Source organism: Sitophilus oryzae, unplaced genomic scaffold (assembly GCF_002938485.1).
Source record: "Sitophilus oryzae breed Bouriz unplaced genomic scaffold, Soryzae_2.0 scaffold_1522_pilon_pilon, whole genome shotgun sequence".
NCBI classification, from domain to species: domain Eukaryota; kingdom Metazoa; phylum Arthropoda; class Insecta; order Coleoptera; family Curculionidae; genus Sitophilus; species Sitophilus oryzae.
The window spans coordinates 85,732-111,959 of record NW_022146195.1 but is presented as its reverse complement, the minus strand read 5'-3'; the positions used below and the strand labels follow the sequence as shown (position 1 = coordinate 111,959).

General features: G+C 33.3%; 1 protein-coding gene across 3 annotated transcripts in view; it reads right to left on the bottom strand.

The window, feature by feature from the left end:
* The window catches only part of LOC115878769, a 127,724-nt gene that overhangs the window by 29,667 nt on the left and 71,829 nt on the right, over positions 1 to 26,228 (bottom strand). For all 3 annotated transcript variants that reach the window (XM_030895360.1, XM_030895361.1, XM_030895362.1), the window contains 3 exons: positions 7,250 to 7,464; positions 2,659 to 2,825; positions 13 to 163 (listed from right to left, as the gene is read on the bottom strand). In XM_030895360.1, the coding sequence (XP_030751220.1) occupies positions 13 to 163; positions 2,659 to 2,825; positions 7,250 to 7,464 (533 nt within the window). The remainder of the gene's footprint in view (positions 1 to 12; positions 164 to 2,658; positions 2,826 to 7,249; positions 7,465 to 26,228) is intronic.

Here is a 26,228-nt window from a genome sequence, read left to right as displayed (position 1 = left end):
CATCATAGGTACCTTTAATAGCCATTGGTAATCTCGGTGCTGTTAGAGGACTTGCAATAGCATTATGTATTTGTTGTTCCTGCGTATGTCCATAGCCTTCGCTATAAAAGCTTCCATTATCTTGAAGGAAAGCTCTATTTTCAAAACTTCCAGCTGATGACACCTATAGCAATAGAAAAAAAGTTATATTAATATGTAAAGCTAAATAATAATAATTCTTTGGTCAATCGTGGTAGACAGTGAACCAAACCTGTTATGTACAATAATTATTCCATTTTAATTGTTTTCTTATTTACTCGAATACGACTTATATCATTTTTTGTTATCCATTATCGATTTAAAGACTTTAAATGATTTATCTGAAACATCATATTTGAGTAAGGTCTAAAAATTAAGACAATCGAAATTTTGACAAAACAAGCTTGATTCATCTACGTCTACGTAATCGTGTATTAGATGGTACTGAAAGCAATATAACATAAAATATTATACAGAGAAGTTAAAATGCCTAAACGAATTTCTGCAATAGATTGAACCAGATCGAAGAAAAACACTATCCGAAGACAGCATCGACAGCTCTCTGGTTCATAGTGCGCGTCAACAGCGAGAGTTCCTTAGCGCTCAATAATAAAGCTTTAGGTAATGTGAAGAAATCTAGACCTATAGGAGGCAACAGGTAAGCATTCAAAAAGAATGTGTCTCATTGTCATTTAGTTATTAGATAAGGTGCATTTCGGAGGGGGTTCATTTCTGATGATATAGGATTTGGTAAGACATGAGTGTCCTGTGAGGGTTCTAACAATTTTACAGAAAGATCCGCGTTCAAGAGAATATATATTTTGATACAGATGAAGAAGTGGCATATGTGATTTAAGTTTAGTAGTTTACTTTAGTTAGTTTCCACGAGGATATCCCATTCATTTTGATATATCATGATATTGATATCCCATTCTAACCCATTAAATTTCATGTTTCATCAGTATCAACGTGAAATAATTAATCAGAATTTTTGTTTTATGTGTTCTTTAAATTTTATGTTTAGAGAAAGTTTATTCCCTTCAATATATATATGGCTTTCCACATTCACTAAGTACCAAGTAGTTGCATTGTTTCTCTTGATATTACCTGTTCTGTTAACAGTTTTAATTTACGTGTCTGCTCTAAATAATTAAATGTTTTAATTTAGACATTTTAAATATTTTTTTTATATATTATCTTTGTCTTTTGTTTCTAACAACGTTATTTAACCCCTGTTATATTAACCCCCTGAATGCTACGTATATTTTATTGATTAGCCGAAATTAGTTACAAGTAAAAACCTATGACAAGTTGGTTTTCGTTTGGATTTTAACACAGTGACATTTCAATAATATCTTGTTACTATCAATAGTTACTAAAATATTTATACAATAAAAAACACTATATGCTAATCACGGGGGATTAAGAGGGGGAAGGCGCTACAGCTGTTATTAAAAGAGGTTCACCCCGCCGCCGCCAGCCATATTTGTTTGTGGTTCGTTTTTGTCATTTGTGCATTTTTCGCAAAATTTAATGTTTTTCATCGATAATTTGAGTGTTTTCTATTACAAATACATTAAAAACTATTATAAATGTTTTTTTAAACAATAAGACTGACAATGTAATTTCTATTATGTTTTGTTTCTCTTTTGTTTGTTTGTTTGTTTACTTTTGCTTGTTTACTTTACCTTTGTCTACAAATTGTAAATTTTTTTGACAATAAAGGTATTTATTTAATGACCGAATCAACGAATAAACATTAATTATTATTTTATGCCTATTTTAAGTTTGGTGGAGTAATGCCAAGTAATTTGTTCATTGCGATACACACGATTAATATTGCACAGTGATATTACATTAGCTCAAGGCAAATTTTAATCATGGTTTGCTTTTATTATTTGAAGTTTTACCTAATCCGGTCCTGTCCAAATGGTTTACTTTTGGTCCAGCCCAAAGAACAAAAGTGATACAGTTTTTATCGTACAGAAATACGTGTAGTAGCATCTCCCCCCTCTTATTCCTCCGCGATGATAATATATCATAATTGGATACCTATTACTAATTTGGCTAAGATTGACTTTATGTAGTGCCGTCTATCAAGTCGTGAGTAGTTTTGATACAGTTGTCTGCTCTAAATAACTAAAAGTTTCTGAAAATAGTTAAATTTACACATTTAAAATATTTTTCTTTCCTCTCTTTGATTTGTGTTTATAACAACTGAGGTAGTAGCCTCCCGACCGTTATGTGTTTTTTGTGGGTTATTTGAAATTGTTTTTAAGTAAAAATGGCCACTGACAAGCTAGTTTCGGTTTAGATTTTAACGCAGTGACATTTCAAAAATAAGTTTTATATTTTAGACCTGTTTAGTAGTTAAAAGAACAAGCATTTCTTCATAAAATAAATAATTCACTTCTGGTAATAATTAATTAAACACAAATAGAGTATTTTTAGCTGCAAAGTAAATTTAAATCAGTATTCTAAAGCATAAATTCGATTCTGGTTCAATCTTCCAATCTGTTTCATTTATTAACTATATTTATTCATTTTTAACCATTACATTTATGCTATCGGCTAATATGAACTTGAAAATCGTTTTAATGCAGCTTCGTGTCGCGCAAACATTAATAAATACAAACTTACAGGTAATGATCGTGTTTCCTCCACTTCTGAATGGGATTCCGACGGATAGTCGGAAGGCAACGTATCGCTAATAAGATGTCCTTCGTCGCTTCCTGAGCTGCTGCCAATTAAGCCCACCGGAGCATGAGCGCGCGGAATCTTCAGACCTTCGAACATGGACAGGGTACCTGTAACAATACCGGCATTATTAACAATTGATGAACAAAATGTTTACAGGGTGGGTCAAATTGGACGCTTTTAAAGGGAAATAGTCTTTTTTATAGGAGATAGACGAAAACTAATTTCGATATATGAAGCTCAACTTTTATTAACCACATGATGGTGAGAACTGCACATGAATATCTGATACTGTTTCGGAGTCAGAGGGTGTTTTTCAAAAATGTGAATTTTTAACAAATCGCTGTAACTATTTTGATAGGGAAAATTTTGTATTTTTATGAAAACATTTCCAAAGCACTTTTTTACGTAGAATATAACGGTTTAAATATAATTTTATATATTATTAATTTAAGAGTTATCAACAGAAAAATTGTTTTTTTATTTGGACACCCTGTATATTTTTAATTAAATGAAAAGAACTTAAAATTACTTTTCCAAAATTATAGCACACTTGATATCTTGTTATAGTCCCCTTCAAAATACAGAATTTTTAAAAGTTCGCCACTTATTTCTTGTTATACACATATATTGAGATATTAATACTACAGTTTAATAAAGTAGGTTTTAATATTAGATAGCATAGATGTATTAAATAGTCCTTATACTACTAAATTATAAGTCGGATACTGTTTAAAAAGGGTAAGTTCTTTACAATATGACAACACCGATTAGAGGCGAGGGAGCCTATTCATTCATTTATTACCTTACGCTATGTCCCCGGCTGTATTAACGCATTTTCTTAGCTTGTAGTCCTTAAGTGTTTATTTTATTGACTTTTTCTGTTCAAGAACTATAAAATATGGTTCGCCAGTGCCAAATTTGCAAGAAATTTGACTTAAATAATCCATTTAAGTCTTGAAACGACTTTTGACCGGTAGGCAACTCTCAATTTACTCATTAGGAATCAGTGGCGTTGTTGTAGAAAGACGCTTATTTAGATAATATTTTAGTAAAATGTAAAATCTGAATTTGTTCTCTTACATTACATTATTTACTTACTTACATTGTAACAAAATCATAAATATAACCCTGTTAATAATTAATAATGTTTTTATTAAAAATATATTCCGGTTTATTCTAAAATTATCTTCAGAATCTAAAATACTATACAAGAATTTTAAAATGATATTACATTATGAAACAATATTTTTTAATATACCGTGTCGTCTCAAAAAGTGACTCACCCTATAACTTTCTTATTTTTTCAGATAAAAAAAGCAGATTTGTATGTTAGTAGGTATATGACATAAATTAGGATTTATTGACGTATTCAATTGTTTTTGGTCTCTTCCTGTTTCACCGAAATGATTACATCTTTTGATTTTTAAAGGCACCCTCGGTATATTGCTACTTTATTCGATAAAAAATGACACTCTGAATAGAATGACATATCATATATCAACTTTTGACATTGTCGCTTAAAAACAAATCGTATTTTAAATTTCAATCCAGGGTGCCTTGGTGTTGTTAAAACCACTAAGTTTTAATCAAGGAGCCTTGGAAAAATAGTTTTGATCGTCTAATAGGTTTCGTATCTTATCTAGGCCGGTTAAAAGATGTACAAATCGTATTTTTAATCATACATATGTCAATTTTTTCAAATGGAACAAGGGTTTGATTTGGGAGCATATTTGGAAAAAGCATTTTTTTATGAAGATATTGATACCACACACTTGGTATTTCGAGTCAAATTGTCGTTATGAACCGCGTGTTACAATTACAATTAAACCATATGCGAAAATGTCAAAGGTTGACATATGATATGTCATTCTATTCAGAGTGTCATTTTCTATCGAATAAAGTAGAAATATACCGGGGGTGCCGTTTAAAAATTAAAAGTTATAGTCATTTCCAGTGAAACAGGAAGTGACCAAAAACAATTGAATGCGTCAATCAATCCTAATTTATGTCATATACTAACATACTAAATCTTGTTTTTTTATTTGAAAATATAAAAAAATTATGGGGATGAGCCACTTTTGGGACGCACCCGGTATAATAAAGACAGTACCGAGTTAAATAAATGTAGTTTTCATTTTATCCACTTGCTATCACCTTCCTTGCTTTAGTGGAACAGATTTATGTTTTCTCTAATTTACATAATAAGACATCACTTAACCAGAAAAAAAATTACAACAATCATATTTTTTTTTCTATCCCTGTCGCCGATTCTATTATATCTGTGGAATAGATCCTGTTTTGATTAATATTAGGGGTTGTAAATGTTTGACTAAAATTAATAATTTATTATTAATTTCAAAAATTACGTAATTTCGATTATGAAATTTCTTCTATAACATGTATTTTATTATTTTTATCCTTTTTGGACTTTAAGACGTTTTTTCTAAACTTTTATTTAAAAAACCTGTCCTAAGTTTTAATAAAATATAAAAAAGTTTAAATACCATATATTTTTAATTTAATTATAGCTTCATTAAAATAAAAAAATTACCCGGCTATGATACGGAGAGTTCAGGTGTACTTGAGAAACGAAAGACAGTGTTGTGTTTCTCGGCAGAGTCGTCAGGGAACGACCGTTACTACAGAGACAACTTATCTATCGCTCCTGTTGCACTCGTTATAACCTAAAACAATAACACAACAATAACAAGACATTGTCTGACCGCATGTTCCAGCTATTTATTAATGAGATGCTCAGTCTATATTTTATTTTAAGTCTATGGTCCCGTCTGTTCATAACAGAAGACGGTCGACATGTCGAACACCTGTAGCAAAATCTCATGTCTTGGTTTGATATTCACTTTTATTGTTATTAGATATAGTTTAAATATGTTGATGTTGTTAAATACAGTTTAAATTGATACAAAATTATGCATCTCTCATTGCAAAATTATTTTCGTTTTAATCGCTGGTCACAGCTAGAATTCTTTTGCATTACAGCCGGTGCCGTTCAAAGCCCATTTATTCAAAGTAGACGAATTTTAAAAAAATCTATATCTCGAAGAGGAATCGAGCAAAATTTTAAGTATGCTATATTTTTGGAAAAGTAATTTTAAATTCTTTTCAAAGAATTAAAAATATACAGGGTGTCCAAAATTAAAAAAATCAATTTTTCTGTTGATAACTCTTAAATTATGAATTAAAAAAAAATATATACTTAAACAATTTGTTTACGTAGACTTTACGTAAAAAAGTGCTTTGGAAATGTTTTCATAGAAATACAAACTATCTCCTATAGAAAAGGGTGTTCCCTTTAAAAGCGTCCAATTTGACCCACCCTGTACATTTGCTTCGAGAGATCATTTATAGTTCCTTTTTGGTACGCATTGAGGTGTCGTTATTGTCTGGGCAAATAATGATCAAAAGTTAACATACAATTTTTCAGTTTAATTAAGATTTGTATCTAGTTTCACTAGCTTCTACGTCCCACTAGTCAACTCGCAAACCTCGATTTATCATTGTCTGCTAAACTAGAGACGTTTATTTTTACGATTTATTTCAAAGTTTGATTACGCCATATATGCCGTGGTTTTATTGTTAGTTGGTTTATTTTGTTAGAACGTTCTTTATAGTAATCAGAATACTAGATAAAGTAAGAATAAGTGAATGAAATGAATACCAAGTTTTCTGCGTTTTAATGTAGGTTGTTTATTCTGTTATAATCTAATATTTACTAATGATTTCAAATTTGTTTAAAAATTAAATTCAAATATTTTTATTTATAAAAATATAAAATACTTTAATAAAAAAATTGATAAGCTACTAGATCTTATTTTTCGCTGCATTATATTCAGAGTGAACGTTACTCAAACCATCTAGAAAATATTTTCTTCTACTATTTTTGAATTCAAATATTATATTTTGTTTATTTTGAGAAAACCATGAATTAAATTGTTCTGCTGAGAAAAACTTCATGTAATTTGTTTTAACATACTGATATCATGATCCCGTTTAAAAAAAATTGTATCGGGATATTGGTATTATTTAAACCATCACCCAAAACAGTTCTATTATATAATTATCCCTCAATCAATAATATTAAGATCAAATTTTCCATTCTTAAAGAGGACAAAGAAAGACACTAAAACACACAAAACTGCGATTACATTCGCAGCAAAAACTGCTATAAAAAATACTGGTATTCATTTCACTTATTTATTAACCAAATTCTCAAATCATATTAAATTTGAAAAAGAGTGTTTTTTTTAATTTTTTAATTTTTGATAACACTAACTGAGGAGAAAATGCTTTGTGTCCTTGTTTGAGCTCATTCTTAGCAATAGCTATGGAGCGCCCTACAATGTACGCCATCGCAAATAACTGTAGGTTTTGGCGGGAAGCCGAGCATTCCAATCTAAATTTATTTCTATTATCTATATCAAATTGACTATTTTTTTTCCTGAATTTATTGTTGTCATGGTGTGTGCAATATATTTCTTTGAGAATTAATTAGTAATTTTAAATAATATACCTAAAGAGCTTCCAGACAGCTTGGTAATTTCGGATTCAGTTCCAATGGTTGAGAATGGTCGTATAAGCGTAACTGGTCTTCTTCTGAGGCAGTAGTATGAGCATCCCAAACCCAACAGTAGCAGAGAGAGAAATAGGATTCCGCAGATGATGAGAAGGATTTGGAATCCTTTTAAAGGAGGTTCCAAGGCAGCTATGGGTACGGATGCCTCTTGACTGCAAAAAAGATGTTGAGTGTTAAAACATGTTTTTATTAAAAAATATTGCGATAATTTAAAGGTGGTAAAATTAAGCTCAGTATGCATATTTAAAATAATATATTATTTAAAAAATAACATCAATTATTATATACTAGTGATTCATAGTCCATGCAAATTGTTAAAGTATTTTAAAATAATAAATCTATGAATTTAATCAAATAAAGTAAAAAACCTGCGTTGATAGATCGAGTAATGCCTGTTTTTGTTTCCTTCCAACCCCATACTTCGGCATCTTTGGTACAACCAGACCAATGCTGAATCTGGTGATAAGTTCGCAATGAATGCTGTCTAGCACGACAATTAAGTATTCATAAATTAATGGGCGAATTAATAAAACAGGCATTATTCCAGTCACAACGTTGATCGTGTCTGCTGTCAACTAAACTAAAACTAGTTTTAGTTTAGTTTCTTTAATTTTGTCATGAAACAGTGGCGTATAATTAATTCGCTCATTAATTTATGAATACTTAATTGTCGTGCTGGACAGTATTTGATTGCGAACTTACCACCAGGTTCAGCATTGGTCTGGTTGGAGCATAGATGCCGAAAAATGGGGTTGGAAGAAAACAAAAACAGGCATTACTCCAGTCACAACGTTGAAAGATCCAGCTCCAAAATCCCTATTGGCGTTTTTATCCTGTAAATGCAAAACCAATAACTGTGGTAAAGCCTGCGGATGCAGAAAAGCAGGATTAAAATGTTTAATGATTTGTGCATACTGCAATGGGGAATCCTGCGACAACGTCACTGAAGTGTCACTCGACGAATCCGATGAAGAGGAGTTGGATTTGCCTGTAGATATCCCTCCGGCGGCTGAAGATAAAGGGTTGGACCAATTGGGAGACCGCCCTGATGACAGCACAGCAGAGACGATCAACTTTGACATCAATGAGCCAGGTCCGTCGGGTTTAATAAGTTAAAGTTTTTAATTTACCTAGTGGAGTAGGCGTCCGGGGAGACCACGTTAAAAAAAACGCGCCATGTACTTTACCTCTTGGGTGGTGTGGAAACAAGTACACATTTTCAATAATTAAAATTAATTATTTATAAATTAATGAGCGAATTAATGGTACGCCACTGTTTCATGACAAAATTGAAGAAACTAAACTAAAACTAGTTTTAGTGAACCCTAATCGACATTTGATTTCGGAAAATCGACTATACCGGGTGCGTCTCAAAAGTGGCTTGCCCCTATAACTTTTTTTATTTTTTCAGTTAAAAAAACGAGATTTGGTAAGTTAGTACGAGCCCTAAGTACTATATGTTGGGATAAGGTCATATTTTGGAATTATTGCCCTGGTTTTTCAAAATGACTGAAAAATATATGTTTAATTTTTTAAATATAAACATAGCCATATATCCTAAACAACTTGACAATATTTTTGTGGTGTTTATGAATTTGTAAATCAATCCATATTTACAGTAGCGGATTTTGTTCATAAAAGGACAAATTTGCTGACAACTAAATGTTGGGACAAGTATTTTTAAATAATTAATATCATCATAGGCGGCTTTGCTATAAACATCACAAATGTCACTAACAGTTTACTTCAGCATTGACAGCTTGTAAGTGACTCGATACTTTGAGTAGTGAGGTTTGTGTAAGTAATTTTAATTTTTTTAATTTTCAAAACTACGCGAAATTATAATTCGTCAATACAGTACGGGAAAACAATAAAGCAGAAGCCTTTCATAAAGATTGCTTAAAGGGGGTTGTTAAATTTCCTAAGGGGATTATGGTTCGGGGTTGCATGTCAGCAAGAGGTTTGGGCAAATTAAATTTTATAGATGGCACTGTTAACGCCCAAAAATATCAACATATACTTGACACTTCACTTTTGCCTAGTGCTCAATTGTTTCCAAACGAAGACTATATTTTCCAACAACATCGAGCATCGTGCCATTCAGAAAAATCAACTAAAAATTGGTTCGGTAATATCTCTCCCCCCCCCCTATCCCATCCTGCAAGTAGTCCGGACCTCAATGTTATAGAAACTGTGTGGCATAAAATAAAGCAATATTTAAGAAACCACCCTCAACGAACAATTTTTGATTTGCGGACAAAACTGCAGGAAATTTGGGATACTTTTTCTCATCAAATGTACCAATCTTTGGTAAATACAAGGCCATTAAGAGTTCAGGCAGTTGTTAAGGCGAAAGGTGATTTAACTCCGTATTAAACAAATTTCTTGTTGTGCTGTCCCAATATATAGTTGTCAGCAAATTTGGCTTGATTTTGGCGAAATAAGCTATTATCAAAAGTGATTTGTTTGCAAAGTTATAAAAATATAGTAAAATTGTCTAGATCATATTGTAATGTTTGAATTTAGAATAATAAACAAAATAAATTGAGTCGTTTTAATAAATTACTATTTTTATTGCAAAAAAAGACCTTGTCCCGACATATAGTTGTTAGGGCTCGTATATGACATAAATTAGGATTGATTGACGTATTCAATTGTTCTCGGTCACTTCCTGTTTCACAGGAAATGACTACAACTTTTGATTTTTAAATGGCACCCTCGGTATTTTTTTACTTTATTCGATAGAAAATAACACTCTGAATACACTGACATATCATATGTAAACTTTTGACGTTTTCGCATATGGTTTATTTGAAATTATAACTTGCGGTTCGTTACGAAAATTTGACTCGAAATACCAAGTGTGTGGTATCAAATTATTCGTAAAAAATGCTTTTTCCAAATATGCTAATGAGCCACCCTCGTTCCATTTGAAAAAATTGAGATATGATTAAAAATACTATTTGAACAGATTCTAACTGGCCAGGACAAGACACTACTTTTAGTGTCTTGTCCTGGCCTTGTCTTGTCCTGGCATTAGACGATCAAATCTATTTTTCCAAGGCTCCTTGATTAAGGATTAGTGTTTTTAACAAAGCCATGGCACTCTAGACTGAATTTTAAAATACGATTTTTTATTAAGCGAGAATGTTAAAAGTTGACATATTATGTGTCATTCTATTCAAAATGTCATTTTCTATCGAATAAAGCAAAAAAACACCAAGAGTGCCATTTAAAAATCAAAAGTTGTAATCATTTCCGGTAAAAGAGGAAGTGACCAAAAACAATTAAATACGTCAATCAATCCTAATTTATATCATATACTAACATACCAAATCTTTTTTTTTATCTGAAAAAATAAAAAAGGTATAGGGGTGAGCCACTTTTGGGATGCACCCGGTATATCATACTTTACGCAAAATTGTAAAATTTCCAGAGATTTTGTGCCTAAATGGTTGACATAGTTTTCGAGATATTTACAAAATACCGATTTTGGGCGCCACCTCGGTAAGATGGCGGCGCCGCGCGCCTGCCGCAAGTCTGGGAATGTGCATTTTATGGATTTTAGTTAGGGACCCCAAAACCTATAAACCTGCAAAGTTTCAAAACTTCCGGACTTTTTTCCAAGCAAAAATCTCCAATGACTGAACTAATAGAGAAAGAGGGATATATCCTCTATTATAGATAGAGGCCAAGAGTGATAAGACCAAGTTAAAGACGTGGAGAAAATGGAGACCGATCCTCCAGCCTCCACCTTACGGGTACCTCAGCCGGAGGCAAGTTACTCGACTGTGTAGGACACGGAGGGCCAAACTCCAACGGGTGAAGGGTGTATACCCTCGGAGGAAATCTTGCAGCACAGACCTTTTTACAGTAAAAATATGTTCTTTGCATTTTGAAAAAGGTACATCGGAAAACTACATGTTACTCTTAAAAACTACATAAACTACATTACATGTAGCTAATCGACGTAGAGGGTGTAGTTTATGTGACTTCCAAATATGGAAGGAAAATATTTGAAGCAGGTTTGAGGCAAGATATTTTATATTTGTACTATGGTTGTGTTAAAATGTTTTTTGTTTTAGTATTTTATAATAATTTTAATATGTTGTGTGTTAGCAAAATAAACACTAAATCACCACAATACACCAAAATACTTTTACTTTTACACTGGACGCGCGTTTCGCTAACCATGTTAGCATCATCAGCAGATAATTAAAAACTAGTTTCAGTTTTTAAACATCTGCTGATGATGCTAACATGGTTAGCGAAACGCGCGTCCAGTATAAAAGGGAAAGTGTTTTGGTGTACTGTGGTGATTTAGTGTTTATTTTGCTGTGTTACAACAAAGGTTCCAACCCTCAAATGTAATATTTTGAGTTATCCATTCTATTCTGTTTTTTTTTATGAATTTATAATTCTTTAATTAAATATAAAGCCTATGCATTACATGTTTCTATCAAAACTAACCCGTCTTATTTATAGTATGGTTTTTATATCGTAATATCAAGACGTATAGACATCTTTTTATCAATACGTAGTTTACTAAAGTAGTTTTCATGTAGTTAATGAACGGAAAAATTCACAGTCCTTTACAAAGATGCAACCGGGGGGGCATTGAAAATGATGAATAAAAACGTAAAAATATGATTAGTGTTAATATGAGTGTAATACATACATATGTTTAAATAACGAACTTAAAAAAAAACAACAAATTTAAAGATTCACTGAAAAAGTAGTAATGTTAATATTAAATAAAACATTATCAATAATAATTATGCGATCGCACCTATCCGTAAAACAAGCAAGCAAAAAAACCTCGAAAAAAACAAAATAACATACAAAACATCAGGTTAACATGATGACAGATCATGATCAATGACAGATAAAGAATTCTTACGGAAAGTTACACTTTACGATATAATTTTTTAACTGTTAAAGGCAAACCCCATTTAAACACACAAAACTTGTTAATACCTACTACTGTATCTAAAAGACTTTTTTTAAATTACTAAATTCTTAGCCACGCTTCTGTTTTTCTTGGCTGTTGTGCGTCACGTCACAGATTAACAGGCCCACGTTTGCACCACAAGGCGATGCTGCAGATCACTAGGTAGACCGGTCGTAGAAATTTATGTTATACAACTTGTAGTCAATCTACACAAATATTATCAAAAACTTTTTTTCTTTTAAAATGTGTTCAGATTTTGTAAAAAGTATAAGTCAAAATCGCAAAACTTAAATTTGATATGAGTTTCTTAGTTTTTAACTAATATAGTGGCGAATTACAAAAATTCCTTTTCAATGAAAATTAATGAGTTAAATAAAATAATTTAATAAATTACTAGCTTTTTCTCGCAACTACGTTCGCGTTACACCTCGAATCGTTCATGCATTGATTTAAATGATTTTTTACTTCTTTATAGAGAGCTAGTGAACATATAGATGTTTTTTATTTTTCATCTTTTTTTTATTTATTAAGAGCACTAATACTCTCTTTATAGGTTATTTTTTATTCTTTGAAGGATAATTGAGGAAGATATATTTCCTTATGATGTCACTAAATAAACCCTTGTATAAAATTTTATACTGTCTGGTTTATAATGTTATAGTATTGCATTTTCGTACAGCAAACTTTCATTCCCTATTTTACTCCCTAAGGGTATAAATTTCATAAATTCGCTTTACCTTTGTGCCAATTTTTATGTGTATAATCCAGACGTCACCAAGTTTTATATAAATTTTTACTAACTTTACCCATTTGGTTGATGAATTTCAAAAATTTCTTCTAATTCTTTTTGTAGGATTTCATTCTTCTAGACGAAATAGTAAGGAATTTTCATACAACAAACTGTTCCGAGATAATTTTACTCTCTAAGAGGATGAATTTCCTAAAATCGCTTTGTGTAGCTAATTCACTAATGTCGTTTAAACGAACCTTTGTGCTAATATTTATGTATCTAAAGCTGGCGGCATCAACTCACTCTAAAATATCTAAAAACGTAATATATAATCTAACTGACACACCACTGACAATGACAACTAATTTATTTCTGGAGGTATTGTGTGTAGGTGTTTTCAGGTATGTTTTAGTATTTAGTCGTTTTACACAAAGAAATAGCCATTAAGCACTATAAAAATACTTCATAACAAATCTACACATATATACCTTTCATTTAAAAAAAGAATCATCGAGATTGGTAAAGCGGTTTCGGCGGGATGGATGCAACAAAAAACCCTTTGAGCTTTTATATATGTATGGATTAATTATTTTTCCAACATATTTTACTTTGCAAATTTTTATAAATATTCAGACTCGCCAATATCGTACTCCACCGTGTCCAGCCTGTTTAGCCAAACGTAGGCCAATTCCTGTTCGGCGGCGTCGTGACCCTGGCCGAAGGAAGAGTCTTGAAGACGCTCATCTGCGCATAGGAATAATTTGACTGCGTAGCGTATTGCGTATTAATCGATTCTGAAACTTTCTATCTCGTGTATACATGTTACGCAAGTTTATTATTTTAATCTCGATTTTAATAGATAAATGTGTGAAATGCCACCTGAATATCTTCCGCCATGACATGTTTTTACTTTTTTGTTATGGTAAAGTGATTTGTATTACCTAGCGAAAAAATCTGTGTGCGTACCTAATTAATTACTACTGTCAGCTAGTTCAGCTATTGTCTAGGTAGAATATACCTAGAGTACCTACACCTACCTATGATGTAGGTAGATTAAAGCTTATTTTGACGTTACCTCTCACTTCGGTGTCACAAGCTGAATTTTTCAGGGATGGAAGTACAGTACATTTGCAGTACATGATATGGGGACCTTTATTCCGAAAGTAGTACAAAATTAGACCGGGTAAAAAGGCACTATCATCAAAAATCGATATATTAATACCACCGTATAGAGAAAACAAATACTTATTTTTTGATCCAGTACACAATAAAGTCTTCGTAGGGAGTAATTTTTTATAATTATTTATAAAAAAACACTTCCATTAGCGCTTATGACCAAAAAAAATTTTAAACATGAATAATAATTACAATCATGGGAAAATTTGGTTTAAAAATAGATTTTTTTTAATATAACTTTGATTTAACGAAAAACGAAGGCCTAAATGAAAAAAGAAACAATTTAAAAGTTTCGCTTATGTCTTGACAAGGTATCAAAGCAAACCCCATATTTTTTGCTTTTAAACTAATAAAGATATATCAATAAACAATTAGCGATGTAATGGTTTTTGCGCGCGCTGGCCGACTGCCGCCGCTGCGCCGAGATTTCCTATACCCTTGTATATATGACGTCATGGTGTGGCAAATGTAGCATTTTAATTCGATTTGGGCTCTCCTATATAGGATTAACAGAAACATTTTCAATGTTAAAATACGTAGTTTTAGAAGAAAAACTACACGTAGTAAACGGTAAATTACAACGTAATTAATTACTTCCGAACCTCGATTTGTAGTTTGCCAAAATAAATAAATTTCTGTTCCAACTGCACCAAAAGTTTTAGCGTAAAACAGATTTTTATAAGCTCATATTACAAAATCCTAAATTGTATGTGTTTATTTTTAAATTCTAGCAGGTACACGATTGTTTAACACACTCCACAAAATTTAAATTCAGATTTGCCGATTTTTATGCCGAAGCCGATCTGTACAATGTTGTATGTACGTTTGAAACGTTTGAAACGCTATTCAATTTCCGTCGAATAAAATGTCCGCTTTAAAATTTCCTTTACTGTCCTTTCGACGGTATCCCAGACCTTGTTATTGGAAATATAACATTTTACGGTTATACCTTTCGAAGTAATGAAATTATTTAAGACCAGCTGTGAGTCTGTTACAATAAAATCGTTTTGTTTTAGAACAGTCGATTTTATGAGTCGACATCGAGTGTATTAGCAATAAATATATCAGTATAATGTCATATAATATACTTTATTAATCTTCTCTCTCGAAATATTAAAGGGTACGTGTATTTCATATCAATTAAACTTTTAGTTATACGTAATAGAGAGCGCGATTTTTAAATTCATTGTTGCCATTCATGTACAGGGTGGGTCAAATTCGATGCTTTTAAATGGAAACAAACTTTTCTATAGGAGATAGACGAAAACTAATATCAGTGTCTGGAGCTCAATTTTCATCAAAAACATGATGGTGAAAATCGCACACGGTAACAGATATTGTTACCGTTTCGGAGTTACGGGGTGTTTTTCAAAAATGTGCATTTTTAACAAATCGCTGTAACTTTTTTGCTATGGAAAATTTTGTATTTCTATGAGAACTTTTCCAAAGCGCCTTTTTACCTAGAATTTAATGGTTTAAGTATAATTTTTTTAAAATTAATAATTCAAGAGTTATCAACAGAAAAATTGATTTTTTATTTGGGACACCCTCTATATTTTTAATTAACTGAAAAGAATTTAAAATTACCTTTCCAAAAATATAGCACACTTGATATTTTGTTATAATCCCCTTCGAAATACAGAATTTTTAAAAGTTCGCCACTTTTAACTAGTAGGCTTTGGACTCTTTATTGATGATATGCCCTTAATGGAACTCGAAAACATATTTTTCCAGCAAGACCATGCACCGCCTCTGAACGTTGAAGTTATCAGCAAATTTTTGCAACCAATTTCAAGAATAATTGAATAGCTAACCAAGATCCCAGCCGTTGGCCGTCGAGCCGTCGGCCGTCGAACATCCGTATGTGGCAAAATCTCATGTTTTGGTTTGCTATTTATTTTTATTGTTATAGATATAGTTTAAATGTGTTGATGTTGGTTAAATATATTTTAAATTGTTATAAAATTCTGCATCTCTCATAGCAAATATTATTTTCGTTTTAATTGATGCTCACTAGCTATTTTTTGCATTACAGCCGGTGCCGTTCAAAGTCTATATACTTATTTAAAGCGAGCAATTTTTTATATACTCTATATCTCGAAGAGGAATAGAGCAAAATATCAAGTGTTATATTTTTGGAAAGGTAATTTTAAATTCTTTTCAATAAATTAAAAATATACAGGGTGTCCCATATAAAAAATCGAATTTTCTGTTGATAATTCTTAAATTAATAATTTAAAAAAAAAATTATACTTAAACCATTAAATTCTACGTAAAAAGGTGCTTTGGAAATGTTTTCATAAAAATACAAAATTTTCCATAGAAAAAAAGTTACAGCGATTTGTTAAAAATGCATATTTTTGAAAAGCATCTCGTAATTCCGAAACGGTAAGAGATATCGATATGCGGTTTTCACCATCATGTTTTTGACAAAAATTGAGCTCTAGACACCGATATTAGTTTTTCTCTATCTCCTAGAGAAAAGGGTGTTTCCATTTAAAGGCATCGAATTTGACCCACCCTGTACATATTTGGCACCGTGCTGACTAACTGGAATTTAAATTTCGCGCTGGAGATTCAGATGGTAGCTCTGCTGTAAAAATGTCAAGTTGCCGCATTTATTTATTTCCTGACATTGTCATTCGTTTTGACACTATAGTTTTTTATTAGGAGTTTTTGGTTCAAATAAATAGTGTTATGATACTCTAAGCTTGAAAATGTTTACTAGCAGACCTTACGGTCGAACATTGTTCTTTTTAAAACCTCTTTTAGTTCGAAGTGTACAAGGGAGTTTAATAGCCGTAAAAAACTCATCGCAACTTTATTACAATATTTTGAACGAGAAAGCGGTAGTAATGGCCCTTTATGTCCCTTAAGTATTGTTAAGAAGGTGAGTTTTGTTAATGATAATAACTGTTTATATATTTATAACTAATTTATTTTTGTTCCTAAAATATTTTCATTAAAAGAAAATATAGAAAAGTGGGCAACCTTGTGCCGATCAAGCTTAATCACGGGTCCGTTACAGTAGCCCCCCCCCCCGGTTCTCCAAACTCTTTAATATTTTAGCACTGTATTGCACCCACCTAGCACTACCTAGCACCCTATTTACAGAGCTAGCACCACAACCCCTAGCGAGTTACAGGACATTTTTACCGGGGGGCTAATGTAACGCTAGCCCCCCCCGGTTGAATTTTTCCCTTAAAACTTTAGCACTCTATTGCACCCACCTAGCACCACCTAGCACCCAATTTACAGAGCTAGCACTACACTCCCAGAAGAGTTATTGCATATTTTCACCTGGCGCACAGTGGGGCGGATGGCAATTCTAGTGGGACAAAACATCGGGTCCGTTACAGTAGCCCCCCCCCGGTTGTCCAAACTCTTTAATATTTTAGCACTGTATTGCACCCACCTAGCACTACCTAGCACCCAATTTACAGAGCTAGCACTACACTCCCAGAAGAGTTATAGCATATTTTAACCTGGCTCACAGTGGGGCGGATGACAATTCTAGTGGGACAAAACATCGGGTCCGTTACAGTAGCCCCCCCGGTTGTCCAAACTCTTTAATATTTTAGCACTGTATTGCACCCACCTAGCACTACCTAGCACCATATTTACAGAGCTAGCACCACAACCCCTAGCGAGTTACAGGACATTTTTACCGGGACGGACTAATGTAACCTAGCCCTCCCCCGGTTGAATATTTCCCTTAAAACTTTAGCACTGTATTGCACCCACCTAGCACTATCTAGCACCTAACTTACAGAGCTAGCACCACACCCCCAGAAGAGTTATAGGTGGTTATAGCCAATGAACCGTCTAAAATTTTTTAATTAGAATATTATAAGACGGTGGCCATAGTTAAGTCTGTGGTTATAGCATATTTTCACCTTGCGCACAATGTGGCGGACGGTAATTCTAGCGGGACAAAACCGTTTTGTTAGAAATAAGCCAAATAATGTGTACTGATGAATTAATTGTAGGCATTCCAATAGATATAAAAATGCATCAATTATTTTTTGGTTATATATATTCTTTGTATGTCTTTCGATACATTTTTATCAACTAAAGGTCGTTTTCTGCTCAGCAAGGCAGAAGTTATACGAAAACAAAATATTTACAAGTGCTTATACATTCTATTCCAAAACCAAATTATGTTATTTACTTATATACTACACGTATATTATTCGTTAAAATATTTCGTGCTTTTGTTCTGCAGATATCAAACTTTCACTTTTTTTTTATCAAATATCGAATGATGTAGATCTTTGGAGTTACCAATAGTTACCAAAAAGTAGTAAGCAATTTTGATGCTAGAATATTTGTAGTTTCCATGCCCATATTTATTTGTACCGGGCGTTGCCAAATTGTTGAAAAAAAAAACATAATTTTTAGGGGTCTCTCACCGATTCACCGGTTAGGTTAGGTTGAAGTCAGCTGCCAAGAATTTTTTGAAGCCCTCAAGAAAAAAAGGCGTTATAAAATCAACATCTAAGACCAGTTTGACCGTTTTGTGGGATGTCGTGATGCAATTTTTGGATCCCAACTTTCTTAGTGACAATAAAACGAAAGGTGTTGAAAAGACCCATTTGCAATCATTTTCCATTGTTTTATATCGAAAATAGAAAAAATGTTGCTTTTCCTTAAACAATTTTCGCAAATAGAATAAATCGTGTCTAGAAGGCATTTTATTAGTGACAGGGAATTCAAGCTGAACTGGTGGACGCTTAAAAGTTTAATTTCAATCAGCTAGTATAAACACGAAACAAAGACTCGTTAAAGGGTTAATAGAAGACATTTCAAAAGAAGATTGGGTTTTGCAAGTACTGTGAGCTTTAGGTCTAGTGGGAGTAGGGATGCTGCTGTAATAATTGTTGAAAACTCTGAAACTTTATCGAAAGGCACTGAGTTCAAAAAATCAATGAATGACACCAATAGTCAGTTCGGCAATTTTCCTCAAGACAAAAACATCCACATGATGTTCTAGATAAATAAAACATGATGATATGCAAAAGCCTTTTTTAAATTTCTTATAACTTCTAATAAAATTAAATGATTTATTACTAAGACAATATTTTAAACTTTTATTAATTCATCAGTACACATTATTTGGCTTATTTCTAACAAAACGGTTTTGTCCCGCTAGAATAACCGTCCGCAACACTGTGCGCAAGGTGAAAATATGCTATAACCACAGACTTAACTATGGCCACCGTCTTAAAATATTCTAATTAAAAAATTTTAGACGGTGCATTGGCTATAACCACCTATAACTCTTCTGGGGGTGTGGTGCTAGCTCTGTAAGTTAGGTGCTAGATAGTGCTAGGTGGGTGCAATACAGTGCTAAAATATTAAAGAGTTTGGACAACCGGGGGGGGCTCCTGTAACGGACCCGATGTTTTGTCCCACTAGAATTGCCATCCGCCCCACTGTGCGCCAGGTGAAAATATGCAATAACTCTTCTGGGAGTGTAGTGCTAGCTCTGTAAATTGGGTGCTAGGTGGTGCTAGGTGGGTGCAATAGAGTGCTAAAGTTTTAAGGGAAAATTCAACCGGGGGGCTAGCGTTACATTAGCCCCCCGGTAAAAATGTCCTGTAACTCGCTAGGGGTTGTGGTGCTAGCTCTGTAAATATGGTGCTAGGTAGTGCTAGGTGGGTGCAATACAGTGCTAAAATATTAAAGAGTTTGGACAACCGGGGGGGGGCTAGCGTTACATTAGCCCCCCGGTAAAAATGTCCTGTAACTCGCTAGGGGTTGTGGTGCTAGCTCTGTAAGTTGGGTGCTAGGTAGTGCTAGGTGGGTGCAATACAGTGCTAAAGTTTTAAGGGAAATATTTAACCGGGGGAGGGCTAGGTTACATTAGTCCCTACCGGTAAAAATGTCCTGTAACTCGCTAGGGGTTGTGGTGCTAGCTCTGTAAATATGGTGCTAGGTAGTGCTAGGTGGGTGCAATACAGTGCTAAAATATTAAAGAGTTTGGACAACCGGGGGGGCTACTGTAACGGACCCGATGTTTTGTCCCACTAGAATTGCCATCCGCCCCACTGTAGGCCAGGTTAAAATATGCTATAACTCTTCTGGGAGTGTAGTGCTAGCTCTGTAAATTGGGTGCTAGGTAGTGCTAGGTGGGTGCAATACAGTGCTAAAATATTAAAGAGTTTGGAGAACCGGGGGGGCTCCTGTAACGGACCCGATGTTTTGTCCCACTAGAATTGCCATCCGCCCCACTGTGCGCCAGGTGAAAATATGCAATAACTCTTCTGGGAGTGTAGTGCTAGCTCTGTAAATTGGGTGCTAGGTGGTGCTAGGTGGGTGCAATAGAGTGCTAAAGTTTTAAGGGAAAAATTCAACCGGGGGGGGGGCTAGCGTTACATTAGCCCCCCCGGTTAAAATGTCCTGTAACTCGCTAGGGGTTGTGGTGCTAGCTCTGTAAATAGGGTGCTAGGTAGTGCTAGGTGGGTGCAATACAGTGCTAAAATATTAAAGAGTTTGGAGAACCGGGGGGGGCTACTGTAACGGACCCGATGTTTTGTCCCACTAGAATTGCCATCCGCCCCACTGTGCGCCAGGTGAAAATATGCTATAGCTCTTCTGGAAGTGTAGTGCTAGCTCTGTAAATTGGGTGCTAGGTGGTGCTAGGTGGGTGCAATAGAGTGCTAAAGTTTTAAGGGAAAAATTTAACCGGGGGGGGGCTAGCGTTACATTAGCCCCCCCCGGTAAAAATGTCCTGTAACTCGCTAGGGGTTGTGGTGCTAGCTCTGTAAATAGGGTGCTAGGTAGTGCTAGGTGTGTGCAATACAGTGCTAAAGTTTTAAGGGAAATATTCAACCGGGGGGGGCTAGCGTTACATTAGCCCCCCCCGGTAAAAATGTCCTGTAACTCGCTAGGGGTTGTGGTGCTAGCTCTGTAAATAGGGTGCTAGGTAGTGCTAGGTGGGTGCAATACAGTGCTAAAATATTAAAGAGTTTGGAGAACCGGGGGGGGGGCTACTGTAACGGACCCCTTAATCACGTGACTAAAGTTTATTTGGTATGAACTGTATATCTAAATAAATGATATCTCAAGTGGCAAAATATAAAATTGCCAACTGCCATATTCATATAACACACCAGCGCAAGAACGGGCTAACCCTAAAAACCTTATTTTGAGAAAACTTAGAATAACGTTTAGTGACAATAATGCTACTAGTTTAATTTTCGAACAATATTTTGATATTTTGCTGCAAATATTTGCCTAAAGACCTAATGAACTAAAATTTAGACATAAGTATGTGTGTAATAAATGTTGATTACTAAAAAAATGTGGATTAGGCCGTTTTTCTTTACGAATTTATTTGCAAAGTTAGTAGGCCAATATTAACAATTGCATGAAAACTATTAATAAAGCAAATTTTGTAGCTTAAAATTTTTATTTTTTTCCATAGCAACTGTTAAAATTGCCTTATATCTATCAAAAATAGTAGATAAAATAGTACTTTAACCGCAAGGGTAGATTAAATGATACTTTAACAGCGAGGATACGTCTTTTAATTATTGCTTCAATTTTTGAAAATGTTTGTATTCCTTTTCATAAGTTATTCGGGATTTAAATGGAAGTAGTTTGGATATGGCGTTCGTCGCCTCAGACTGAGTATCTGTTGGTAATTTACTTATTTCGTTTTGAGCAATTTCCGGCTCCAATTCAATAAGCAATCGTCAAGAAAGAGAATTAAAAAATATTGACTCAAAACTGACAACTAAAGAGACAGCTTTATTTATTTGTCAAATTACATAGAAACCAACGCCAACCCAGCACAATATTTTTTCTACTTGTAATAATAAATTCCTTGAAATAATAATTTCTCAATATTTTTTAAAACGTAACTCGCTATGGAAAAAATATTGTTTTATACACGACACGAAATTAATTTACTCGCGATTTCATCGCTCGTGAATTAATCTTTTCCCGGTCGAGGATAAAATACCATTTTATCGTCTTGTATAAAAAATAACTATTATTTAAATACAAAATGAATTTAATAAAACAAATATCATTCAGCAATAATAAAAAAAATCAAGTTATTTTACTCTATAAAGTTAGGTATTTGTTTGCATCAAAATATTAAATATAATTAGATTTTACTTTAAAGACAATGATTTGGCAGTGGGAATTCATTCAATAGTTTTTATCTAAAATGAACCAATTAGTAAAGCAAATAAATAAACATTTAAAAAATATTTTATATTAAATAACAAAATTTAGAATACAACTTTTTAATCACCTTATAAGTCTACTCCTTACAATATGATATACACTATTATTTCAGAATATATTTCACCTCATATCTTTATGTTCTTTAAGGACATAGATGCACTTATACTTTCTATTGCTAAAGAAAAATGGAAGCCACTAAAGACATAATATAAATTTTACAACCATTTTTATGGGACGATATCTTAAAAATACTTATTCACACCACAATTTTATCTTAGTTTTATCCATTTTATAGTAATGAGGCTATTACAGATTTACGATAAGCTTCTAAAGTAAATTTCACCATGTTGAAAAATTTATTTACAGCAAGATCGTTAAGGGAAATGTATGTCATAAAATCTTTCTTCTGCACACGGGGACATGAAACAAATACCATTATTGACAAAACAATAAAAATGCGCAAGGAAACGCCGTCTTTTATGAAGAAAATTTAGTTTCGTTTATGAGACATCCGGACTAAATTTTTCAGTATACGTGTTTTGAGAGATAAGGTAAAATATATGGAGAAAACAGGATATATGGTACAAAGTGGCCTTTTTTTTACAGCCTTATTATTCTCCCTAAATAGTAAATAGAGCGTACTCGACGTCGATTGGTAATAATGAAAATGTAAGTGTTAGGTTTGTTCAAGGACTACGAGAGTTACAAAAATTTAGAATGATGCCAGCTTCAGAAATAAACAAAATTGCAAGTAATTGTATTTTTATAGCAACGCGCTGTATATTATTACATTTTACATATTTATTACACTTTTCTCTTATTCAGAATAAAATCAAACTAAATTTTTATAATATTTACAAGTATGTGAAGGATAGACCAAGAATAGACCAAGGCTAGACCAAGCCCATAGAAATCTGACATTTGAAGTAAAATATAATGAACTAGCGTGTACCAGCGACTTCGTTCGCGTCGAATTAATCATTTGTAATAGAGATGATAAAGCAAAGCAAGAAGTTCCATTAACATACAAACTAGATAAAATTTTCTCACATTTATGTCAGCATGAAAAAAAAATTGGTGTCGGGAGGCACGTATAGCCCGCCTCGAAACTCTACACCCCACAGTCAATCCGTTTACCAAAAATCAGCTTTAAACGTCAAGCAGTTTAAGCAGAATCTTGATTACTCAATGGTCATATTTTATGAAACACCCTGTATGAAGTTATAAAAAATCTTAAAATATGTATAACAACAAAATAAAATATAAGTGTTTAAGAGTTTTTCCGAAAAACTCACCGGTTTTTAAATAAAAAATATTTTAATATTTCAGTCTTAGTTTCACCCCCTTAGAATTCGAGTTTCTAAAATTCCCTTCTTATCGAACCTCTACACTCTAAAGTTAATCTGTTTTCCAAAAATCCGCTTTTTACGTCAAGCGCTTTAAGCAGGATCGTGATTAATCAATGACCAGATTTTTCGAAATACCCTGTATACATTTTTAAAAAATCTTAAAATATGTAAAAATGCAAAATAAAATATACGTGTTTAAGCGTTTTTTCGGAAACTTGGCCGTTTTATAAATAAAAAATATTTGGAACTGGAATTTCGAAAAATCCCTTCTTATCGAACCTCTACACCCTAGAATCAACCTGTATGCCAAAATTGAGCTTCTTACGTTGAGTGGTTTGAGCAGGATCGTGATTAATCAGTATGTCAGTCACTTCAGGATTTTATTAATTAGTATAGATACATAGCAAATTTGAAAACTTTGTTTGGAAACGTTTTCTTATAGTATAGCTACAATCTACTTGGTTCTTAAAATACTTCTACTGACGGAACGCGGGGTTTAGGGTATGAACGAACACAAAAGAGGAAATGTTATATTAATTTTAATATAAAGGACATTAAGGTAACTTTATAAGAAACGGAGACAAAGTTTTTTAATTTCCTGTATGATATTGAATCGACTGTTTTAGTCCGACCAAGTGTGTTGACTTTCTTTAAAGCATAACCTGTATGTTAAGCTTCCATATCCTGAAATCATGATTTAATGAGTGCATGCTCAATGTCTAGTTTTCGTAATTAATAAATATTACATATCGACGCCTGCCTCGCAAAGTGTCGTAACTAGCATTTTGAAAATTTTACAGTAGCGCGATAAAAACGTCTCTTAGTGTGATCTAATAATCACGGGTTTCCACCAAGCGGACAGGACAAAAACAAAATACAAACTCGGTCCGTTTGTGACAGTCCGCAAACTGTTTGCGAACTGTTCTGTTGGAACTTTTAGGGCAATTTCTAAACTTTTTGGTCCGCGAATAGAGTTTTTAAGAACACAAACAACGTCCCGGCGAATGTCGGTAACTTCAAAGGGTCCACATGTTCTAGGTATGTTTAGGCAAAAGAACGTTTACACCAAACAGACGCTTGGTGTAAACGTTCTTGATATTGGAACCAGTTTGTTTTTATTTTCGTTGTTGTGTTTTAGTGGTAGTCTAATTTCGAGTGTGAAGGGAACAAGTCGCGATACCTGATATGTATTTTACTTAATTATATCAAAATAATGACACCTACAAAACAGGTATACGCACTTCTAAAAAATCATGGTCAGCATACAACCTAATTGAAGGCTACAGAAATTATAAATATTTATGTGAATGCCAAACACGCCGAATGGTATGAATCTCCTATTGCTAGGAACTTTAATGTGATGGCAAAACGTTCCTGTGCTGAGATTGAGTCTCTGTAGTTAGTGTTGTTCTTGCTTTTCAAAATCTGTGCTGGACATTCTTAAAAAATTCTTAAAACTTGTGATCGAAGTTCACCTCTCCTATACTTATATCATCTTTTCTAAGACCTTGCAATAGTTTAGTCACATTTCCTCCTTTTTGCCTTTAAGATGGTCTAATCCAAAATCGACGTTTACTTTTGTTCTTTTTAACCATAAATTATGTAACTGCTAGCAATAAATCCTCGTCCTCTTGCTTTCTCAAATTTGCTGCGCGACACATTTTCACGACTGCACGTCCGGTAACTCTATTTAAACTGAATAAAACTTAAACAAGACATGAACAGTTTCTATTGATTTCTGTTTGTGGCTGGTGTAAATACAAAATCCATTTGGGACCCATCAGTTTTAAAACACTTTCAAAACCAAACTGTTCTAATTTTCTGTTCAAACGGACAGTTCGTGTTTTGTTTTTGTCTTGTCCGCTTGGTGGAAACCCGCCATATCAGCAAAGCTGCTTTGTGCAAAACTCTTACGCTGTAGTAGACAAAATAAATGGCGTATCTAACAAAAGGTTATCTTTAGATCACACCAAAAGCCGTTTTTTTTTCGCTCTACTGTAAATTTTTCAAAATGATGGTTACGAAACTTTGTGTGGAAATGCGACGATATGTATTTTATGTATTATCCTAAAAACCCATTACAGATATGAGAAAGTAATTTTAACCAACAAAATATATCTTTCGTTTACACATTCAGTTAGTTTGTACTATTTGCCTGTGTGTGTGTGATGGTTTTTATTTATTTATCCTAAAAGATATAAGCATAATATCAAAATAATAAAATAACAAATTCTTCAAAATTACTGACCCGCGGTTACACTCAGATATTTGCGCTAAACTCAGTGAAACATTGAGACGAGGCAAATTTTACTGAACCAAATTTTGCAAAAACTGCACAAACTAACGATTTTTGTTTGTATTTTACGATTTATTAGTACAGTTTGGCTTTTGATTGAGATTTGAGAGCCAATTTGCGCAAATTATCTCAGAGTGTAAACGACCTTTATGCTGATAATAATTTATGTACCTAGATGGCGTAGATGTTTATGTATGAAGCCAAATATTCAAAAT